Source organism: Trematomus bernacchii, unplaced genomic scaffold (genome assembly GCF_902827165.1).
Source record: "Trematomus bernacchii unplaced genomic scaffold, fTreBer1.1, whole genome shotgun sequence".
NCBI lineage: Eukaryota > Metazoa > Chordata > Actinopteri > Perciformes > Nototheniidae > Trematomus > Trematomus bernacchii.
The window spans coordinates 415638-425023 of NW_022987776.1; the positions used below are offsets into that span (position 1 = coordinate 415638).

The 9386-nt window shown below is 38.7% G+C and overlaps 1 protein-coding gene across 2 annotated transcripts; it reads right to left on the reverse strand.

Moving 5' to 3' along the window:
* Window positions 1–207: 207 nt before the first annotated feature.
* On the reverse strand, window positions 208–9370 carry fuca2 (alpha-L-fucosidase 2). Of its 2 annotated transcripts, XM_034149033.1 has the most exons (8): window positions 8998–9370; window positions 6087–6274; window positions 5332–5671; window positions 3608–3818; window positions 1709–1899; window positions 866–974; window positions 418–562; window positions 208–291 (listed from the first exon to the last, which is right to left on the reverse strand). In XM_034149033.1, the coding sequence occupies exons 1-7, from the start codon at window positions 9186–9188 to the stop codon at window positions 422–424; spliced, it is 1371 nt and encodes a 456-aa protein (XP_034004924.1). In that variant the 5' UTR covers window positions 9189–9370; the 3' UTR covers window positions 208–291; window positions 418–421. The 2 variants fall into 2 exon arrangements, with proteins under 2 accessions (XP_034004924.1, XP_034004923.1); XM_034149032.1 differs by having other exon boundaries at window positions 208–562.
* Window positions 9371–9386: the final 16 nt, after the last annotated feature.

Sequence of the window (9386 nt, forward strand, 5' to 3'; positions counted from 1 at the left end):
CTGTAAGGTACAACAAAGAATATCCATTAATGACCATTTGAACTGTTTATCTACATTTTGGATTCTTGTTCCACATTCCTGATCTTAATCTGCAAAGTAACTAATGTATAATAATTGCAGTTAAAAGCACAAAACGTGCTTCCAAAATGAAGTAAAGTAGAATTTAAATTAGCAAAATAATGGAGATACAGAAGTACTTTTCACCACATGAAATATCATCAACAATACTTTTCCCATCATTTTAATCTTCGTTTTAACTGATTTGAACACATCTCGCAGCTCCGTCACTTCCTGTATCTGCTCCGTCACTTCCTGTATCTGCTCCGTCACTTCCTGTATCTGCTCCGTCACTTCCTGTATCTGCTCCGTCACTTCCTGTGTCTGCTCCGTTACTTCCTGTGTCTGCTCCGTTACTTCCTGTTCACTTGGCCCCTCTCAGCCTGAGGGTCCAGCCCCAGTCACAGGGCATCTCTCTGGGTGTGAGGGGGGGCAGACGGACCCTCAGACATCCACCAGAGGGCGCTGCCTCCCACTGCAGGGGCCCGACTCCCAGCAGCTCCACCTGCAGAAACAAAAACATACACAAATAATGTATTTGGAATTATTTGAAATTCTTACTGTTGCAGCAAAAAAAGCAATAACTAGAAAATGTCTCAAAGCGGACATCTCTTCTCTCGACAACTGGTACGACAAAGTTCATGAGATGTATGTTATGGAAAGAATCACTTTCTCAACGAGGCTTCAGGAAAACACATTTGAGGAAATATGGAACAAGTGGAGAAATGAGATAACCCTGACGACCATGTGAGATGTGTGTGTGTATGTGAACGTACATGTTTGTATATATGTATATATATATGAGTACCTGAGTGAGTCCAGGTACAGCCACAGGTTCACTCAGAACCACAAATCCATCTTTGGGCCACTCCAGGAAAATGGCAAAGATGATTTCTTCCTGCGGTCTGAACGTGTACCTGAAACACAGGAGGAGGAAAAAGTGGTAAAAATGAGCGGAAATTATTTTTCACGTAATCTGAAGAAAGTATTCTAGGTTTTTCTGGGCATTTAAATCACGTCTACATTTACATTATTTAATTTTACATTCTGTTCTTGTACATATCATATTATTTTTACACGTATAGAGACTTCTAGCAATATTTTGTTTTTGTATTTGTGTATTTTATTATATAATGTTGCATTGTTGGAGGAGCTCAGATGGGACCCCAATGGGTCCATTTGGGTATGGGCACGTCACTGTACTCAGGAAGAAAAAGAGAAATGTCCAACGAGGCGTTCTGGGGCAGCATAGACAGGTCTTCTCTGTGTTAGAGTTTTACTCGCTACAGGGTGAACTTTGAGGGTTTGTGACTCTGCAGACCGTTTACATGCAGAAGCTACAGAACACAAGGGGACGGGTAATAACCAGAAAAGCATGTCATGGGAGCTTTAATATAAATAACTGGGTATTTATGTATTATTATGTACAATCATTCGTATTTTTTTGTTTGGCCTTATGATGGCTCAAATTGGAAGCCATTTTAGTTTTCACTTCATACAGCATTGTAAATTGCATGAAATGATGAGCGGTTTTGTTTTAATTTTGTTTTATGTATGTTTTGTGTGTGAGGACGACAGGAAGAATAGCCAATGCTCATGCTAATGGGGATCTTAATAAAGAATAAAGAATAACCTAATGAAATGTTCTCACCACAGGTTAGGGGTCCGGCTGTCGTTCTGCGCCCTCCATGGCGTAGTGTTATAGATCGCCCCCCCGTTGACCTGCAGCCAGAGACCCATCTGTCTGAGTCTCTCCTCGCTGAGGGGGGGGATCCTCCCGTCGGGGGTCGGACCCACGTTCATCAGGAGGTTCCCCCCAAGGGACACCGTCTCCACCAGCATCTACACACATATATAAATATATATATATATGTATTATTAAAGGTCTCTTATTATACTCTTCTTCATCAATATATCACAGCTCTCAGATATATACAGAGCCTGTCTCTGATTGGCTGAAACACCAAACAGATCATTGCAGCATTACCCATAATCCCCTCTGTTTCAGCCCTGTTTCCAAAGTGCTGATTCTCTGTCTGTAACTTTAGATGAAAATAAGGAGCCCCTCCCCACGCCCCTCTGAGAGAGATTTGGTTACAAAGAACTCAATGGTGCTCTAGGAGGAGATTCAGGTGATAAGGGGGGGGGGGGGGGGGGGGGGGGGGTTACCTTGGTTGCTGATTGGCTAATGGTTACACAAGACAAAACATCGTTATGACATCATCAAGTGGCCAAAATCTGATCAGCTCATTTTCAGACAGGTTTTTATAGAAATGGATCAAAAAGAGAGAGAATCTTTGTTCCTGAAACTTTCAGAGTCTCTTTCCACAGAGGGGACACATGTTGATGAAGAAGAGACATGAAGAAGAGGGGACACATGTTGATGTAGAAGAGACATGAAGAAGAGGGGACACATGTTGATGTAGAAGAGACATGAAGAAGAGGGGACACATGTTGATGTAGAAGAGACATGAAGAAGAGGGGACACATGGTGATGAAGAAGAGGCATGAAGAAGAGGGGACACATGTTGATGTAGAAGAGACATGAAGAAGAGGGGACACATGTTGATGAAGAAGAGACATGAAGAAGAGGGGACACATGTTGATGTAGAAGAGACATGAAGAAGAGGGGACACATGTTGATGAAGAAGAGACATGAAGAAGAGGGGACACATGTTGATGAAGAAGAGACATGAAGAAGAGGGGACACATGTTGATGTAGAAGAGACATGAAGAAGAGGGGACACATGTTGATGAAGAAGAGACATGAGGAAGAGGGGACACATGTTGATGAAGAAGAGACATGAAGAAGAGGGGACACATGTTGATGTAGAAGAGACATGAAGAAGAGGGGACACATGTTGATGAAGAAGAGACATGAAGAAGAGGGGACACATGTTGATGTAGAAGAGACATGAAGAAGAGGGGACACATGTTGATGTAGAAGAGACATGAAGAAGAGGGGACACATGTTGATGTAGAAGAGACATGAAGAAGTGGATTTTGCATAATAGGTGACCTTTAAATCATATATTATAATCATATTGTAAAAAAACAAAAAACACTTTTATATATATATATTTTTAATAGTATATTTTTATTTAATTGTAATAATTCTTCGATTCGATTTTAATATTTCTTGATTTTTTTATATATAATATTATTTTGTATCTTTATGGCTGCAACTAAAGCCAGAACATAGTTCATCAGCAGGTTCCCTTCTAATTGAAGATTTTTTGTTAAAAATATTTACAGTATTTATTTCTTAATTATCAAACATTATTTTTTTAATTATTTTTAAATTTCTAATTATTAATAAAGCAGTATGTTATAATTATTTATTGTTAACTAATAATATATATTTGTCATTCTTTATTTTTCATGATTAATACCTATTTTTTTTATTCTTTATTTGTATTATTATTAAATATGTTGTATTTGTATTATTAATAAATATATATACATCTTTTTTTATTACTATTATTACATATGTTTTATTGTTTATTTTTGTTTTTCTTTGTTACAATTATAATAAATATCTCTCTCTCACGGCTACGAGCTCCTGGATGCTCATGTAGTCTTTGAGCATTGCGTTGCGTCTGTATCCCCACGACTTCCTGTCGAGGGTCATGCAGTTTTCCCACTTGTGTGTCATCAGGTGTCCCGGCAGGTATCGGTCGCTGCAGGTGTAAAAACCTCCGTGTTTGCAGATGGATCCGAAGCCCCAGCGGTCGTTCGTCACCACCGTGTTGCGCACAGGACTGTGGGAAATAACACGTGAGAATAGAGAAAATGCTGAGAAATTTATGAGAAAAACGTCAGAATTCGGCAACTTTGAGAAGTTCAGGATTTGAAGATTTTGCGAAAAAAAATCAGAATTTTGAGAATTTCTAAATCAAGTCAGACTGTTTAGATTTTCTGAAAAACTTTTTAAAAAAGTGGGTTTTGAGGAAAAAAAAGTTTTAAAAAAATCAATTTTGAGAAGAAAGTAAGAATTTTGTGATTTTGAGTAAAAATGTAAAATAATGTTTGCCTTCAACCTTGGGCTGCTGTGCTCTCAGTGTTCTGTCTCCCTGTTCCTGCCTGTTGGCGTCAGCTGATAGAGGTGTTATGGTTCTTTCTTGTTATGCACAATGTTGATTATTCTCTCAGAGCTAAATACATGGTCTGGGGTAGAGATCTTCAGAAACACAGAACATCTCTTGTGAATTCTCCGGCCGAAGCTCCAAATAAACCATCAGTGTTTCCATCAAAGCTCCTGCTCTCCCCGTGTCTCTCCGAGTCTCCATTGATCCAGAAGTTTCCATCACAAAAGTAACTTAAGTGTCTGATCTCTCCTGTACGATATCTTAGTAACAGTAACTAAAGTGTCTGATCTCTCCTGTACGATATCTTAGTAACAGTAACTAAAGTGTCTGATCTCTCCTGTACGATATCTTAGTAACAGTAACTAAAGTGTCTGATCTCTCCTGTACGATATCTTAGTAACAGTAACTAAAGTGTCTGATCTCTCCTGTACGATATCTTAGTAACAGTAACTAAAGTGTCTGATCTCTCCTGTACGATATCTTAGTAACAGTAACTAAAGTGTCTGATCTCTCCTGTACGATATCTTAGTAACAGTAACTAAAGTGTCTGATCTCTCCTGTACGATATCTTAGTAACAGTAACTAAAGTGTCTGATCTCTCCTGTACGATATCTTAGTAACAGTAACTAAAGTGTCTGATCTCTCCTGTACGATATCTTAGTAACAGTAAATAAAGTGTCTGATCTCTCCTGTACGATATCTTAGTAACAGTAACTAAAGTGTCTGATCTCTCCTGTACGATATCTTAGTAACAGTAACTAAAGTGTCTGATCTCTCCTGTACGATATCTTAGTAACAGTAAATAAAGTGTCTGATCTCTCCTGTACGATATCTTAGTAACAGTAACTAAAGTGTCTGATCTCTCCTGTACGATATCTTAGTAACAGTAAATAAAGTGTCTGATCTCTCCTGTAACATTTTTTAGTAAAAGTAAATCTTTAAATCGCAGATTATCCCTTTTCCTGCCAAGGAAACAAATACATCTTTGTTTTTAAATATTTATGAACAGCCCGTTAACACACTTACGTTTAATGAAATTCTCTAAATGCTGACTTTTTTTTTTCAAAATCTCAAAATTTGGACTTTTCGTTTACAAAAAAACTCAAAAATCTTTCAAAGAAATCTCATAATTATGACTTTTTCTCAAAATCAAAACATAAAGTGTGTGATCTCTCCTGTAGGTTACCTGTCGTTGTAGAGCCAGGCCAGGAACCCGGTGCTGTTCCAGTACAAGTCGGGAGCGTCTCCGTCTCCGTCCGACCACAGAACCTCGGGTTTGTACTTCGTGATGAGCTCATAAAGCTCGGGCAGCGTCTTACTGGAGGGGAAGAGGTTTGTTTTGAAGCCGTTAGCAGCGTCCTGCTCGAACAGCGGGTTGAACCATTCGAACAGAGAGTGGTACAGTCCGAGCCGCAGGTCGCTGTTCTCTCGCAGCGCCGTCGCCACCTCGTCTACCAGATCTCTCTTCGGACCCACGTCCACAGAGTTCCAGTTCCACGAGGTCTTCGAGCCCCACAGCGTGAAACCTGAACATATTAAACAATGCATCACTAATATGTGCAATTATAGCTTAGTTTAAGCGCTTTGAAATTGGGTTAGAAAGAGCATTTGCGCTACTGTTTCAGAAATAATGCTTGATGTGGTTTGGAACATGATGGTGTTTAATCACGGCAGCATTTAGCTGTATCTGCCGGTAGAATTCTGAGCAGGCATTAGCTCCCCCGCTCTCCCGCGTTTCTTTAACAGGGCTGGAATAGAGGGATATGAGGGATGTCTGAAATGCATGATATGTTTGTATTTTGAGCAAAAAAACATGTTTTTATATATTTGTATATATCTGAGACCCATAATATATGCCTACAAATAGCATAATAGGAGACCTTTAAAGTGTAGCACAAAAGTTAAATTAGAATCAAATCTGTTCAGCAGGATGTCTCGTACCTTCGTGGTGTTTCGTGGTCAGGACGATGTATTTTGCTCCCGATGAGGCGAAGATGTCGGTCCACTCTTTGGCATCGAAGAACTCTGCGGTGAACTGTGGAGCGAAGTCCTGATACTTAAAGTCTGGAGGATAATTCTTCTTCATGAAGTCAACGTACGGCTGCAGCTTCTGCTTCTGCCAGTACCACCTGACCAGAGAGGGACAAGTACACATCCTTTACTCAAGTAGAAGTACACACATCCTTTACTCAAGTAGAAGTACACACATCCTTTACTCAAGTAGAAGTACAGATACTCGTGTTTAAAAATACTCTGGTAAAAGTAGAAGTACTGACTAAACTTCTTTACTCAAGTCAAAGTAAAGAGGGCTTTGAAATGTACTTCAGTAAAAAGTACCCATAACTAGCAGCTGTTTTAAAGAGTACCTGACCTCCCTTTATATTAATAGAACAATAATGTCATTGTTAGCTAATGAATGTTTCCATGCTGAACAACGGCAACATGACAACGTTTTCATTGGTCCCTCTTCTTTAGAGAAGACCAGGAAATAATGGATACACGGATCGTGTTCAAATCAATAGGCACGCAATGACTCTAAATAATAATGATCACGCCACCAAACACACATTCAAACTAAAGGAACCAGCCTGTTTGGGAAATGTGAGAAGTAGAAAGTACAGGTATTTGTGTTCAACATGTAAGAAGTAGAAAGTACAGGTATTTGGGTTCAACATGTGAGAAGTAGAAAGTACAGGTATTTGTGTTCAACATGTAAGAAGTAGAAAGTACAGGTATTTGTGTTCAAAATGTAAGAAGTAGAAAGTACAGGTATTTGTGTTCAAAATGTAAGAAGTAGAAAGTACAGGTATTTGTGTTCAACAAGAAGTAGAAAGTACAGGTATTTGTGTTCAACAAGAAGTAGAAAGTACAGGTATTTGTGTTCAAAGTGTAAGAAGTAGAAAGTAGAAGGTACAGGTTCAACAAGAAGTAGAAAGTACAGGTATTTGTGTTCAAAATGTAAGAAGTAGAAAGTACAGGTATTTGTGTTCAAAATGTAAGAAGTAGAAAGTACAGGTATTTGTGTTCAACATGTAAGAAGTAGAAAGTACAGGTATTTGTGTTCAACAAGAAGTAGAAAGTACAGGTATTTGTGTTCAAAGTGTAAGAAGTAGAAAGTACAGGTATTTGTGTTCAACAAGAAGTAGAAAGTACAGGTATTTGTGTTCAAAATGTAAGAAGTAGAAAGTACAGGTATTTGTGTTCAAAATGTAAGAAGTAGAAAGTACAGGTATTTGTGTTCAACATGTAAGAAGTAGAAAGTACAGGTATTTGTGTTCAACAAGAAGTAGAAAGTACAGGTATTTGTGTTCAAAATGTAAGAAGTAGAAAGTACAGGTATTTGTGTTCAACATGTAAGAAGTAGAAAGTACAGGTATTTGTGTTCAACAAGAAGTAGAAAGTACAGGTATTTGTGTTCAAAATGTAAGAAGTAGAAAGTACAGGTATTTGGGTTCAAAATGTAAGAAGTAGAAAGTACAGGTATTTGTGTTCAAAATGTGAGAAGTAGAAAGTACAGGTATTTGTGTTCAAAATGTAAGAAGTAGAAAGTACAGGTATTTGTGTTCAAAATGTAAGAAGTAGAAAGTACAGGTATTTGTGTTCAAAATGTAAGAAGTCAAAGTAAAAAGTCGTGGAGTAAAGTACTGATACCAGAAACATGTACAGAAACGAAGTATATATATAGTTAAAGTCGACCCTTTTATATAGGGTTATTACAAAAATGAACTGAAAAGGTAAGTTTATATAACGATTAATTTGACTTTAGGCCTTATCTAACTGTCAATATGCGTGTCATTTTACTTATAAACTGTTAATGGATGCAGGACTTGTAACAAAGTATTTCTACAAATTTGGTATAGTTACTTTTAATTCAAGTAAAATATCTGAGTACTTCTCCCACCTCTATACTTAAAGGTGGGGTAGGTAAGTTTGAGAAACCGGCTCGAGATACACTTTTTGTTATATTCCATGGAATGCTCTTAACATCCCGATAACAATGAATATCTGAAATGCTTTGACAAAAAATCCATAAACAAATGTCATCTGTGGAAGCCGTAGTACTGTAAAAAGCACGACCAATCATCTGAGCCGGCCCGGCTAAAATAACTGGATGGCCTACCTGCCTGTCAGCCTTCCATCTGTGCACAAACTTATCTCGTGCCCTCATTGGTCATGTGCACGTTCGTGTGTGTTGGAGGAGGGGCTCTGTAAGGAAGTGGCAGATTTTTTCCGGCTGTTTCAAATTCTAGCGCACTCGAGCTGGTTTCTCCAAAATTACCTACCCCACCTTTAATTAATACGAGGAAACACAAGGAGAATAATTCAATGTATGACATCAACTGCAAGATATAGTTAAAGTCAACCCTCTTTGTATAGGGTTAAGTGTTTCCCCTACCATTGTCTTGGAGGGGCGCTGCGCCCCGCCAACAGAGCCCCGCGCCCCCCCTGAAATTCAAGGTGTTTAAAAAAAAAAGAAGAAATTAGATTTTTTTAATTTTTATATATATATATATATATATATATAGCACCAAATTGCAACTAATCTATATCTACTGTCACTTTTCACATGTGCTCTTTTATTAAATAAACTAAATGCTTTCATTTTAAGTTGTGAGTTTAGTGTTTTTGACCCTAAGAAAGACTGATGCATTAATCAATAACAATAATGCACAGCTCCTCTCTCTGCTCCAGAGGATACAAGTACTGTACAAGATCTGAGTACTTCTACTTTTACTCAAGTACAAGATCTGAGTGGTTCTACTTTTACTCAAGTACAAGACCTGAGTACTTCTACTTTTACTCAAGTACAAGATCTGAGTACTTCAACTTTTACTGAGTACTAAATCCTCACCAGAACCACTCGCTGCCGAAGCTTGGCACGGAGAAAACTCCCCAATGGATGAAGATGCCGAACTTCGCCTGGTCGAACCATTCGGGCAGCGGCCGGCTGTCGAGCGAACTCCAGTTCGGCTCGAACTTCGCTCGGCTGGAGCAAAACAGCACCGAGAAGAAGAGGAAGAAACACACCGATCCAGCTGCCATCTTTCACCACAAAATCACCGAGTGTTGCTCAAATATCCGGGGTACTGAGGAATCATCACGTGATGAAGCACAACGTTTAAAATACAATAATAAGAGTCAAGAGACATCAAATAACAACAGAGCAGAGCAGTGAGGAAGAGAAGCTGCGGTGATAAAAAAGGGTAGCGGCTCCTTTAAAACAGTTGGAACGTTCAGTCA

Bases quoted from the DNA above. Each gene is read 5' to 3' on its own strand.
- fuca2 (XM_034149033.1), bottom strand. From the start codon at position 9,188: ATGGCAGCTGGATCGGTGTGTTTCTTCCTCTTCTTCTCGGTGCTGTTT. The intron at 6,275-8,997 runs GTGAGGATTTAG...CTCTCTGGTCAG, and splicing joins TTCGGCAGCGAGTGGTTCTG to GTGGTACTGGCAGAAGCAGA. The intron at 563-865 runs GTACTCATATAT...TTGTTTCTGCAG, and splicing joins CTGTACCTGGACTCACTCAG to GTGGAGCTGCTGGGAGTCGG.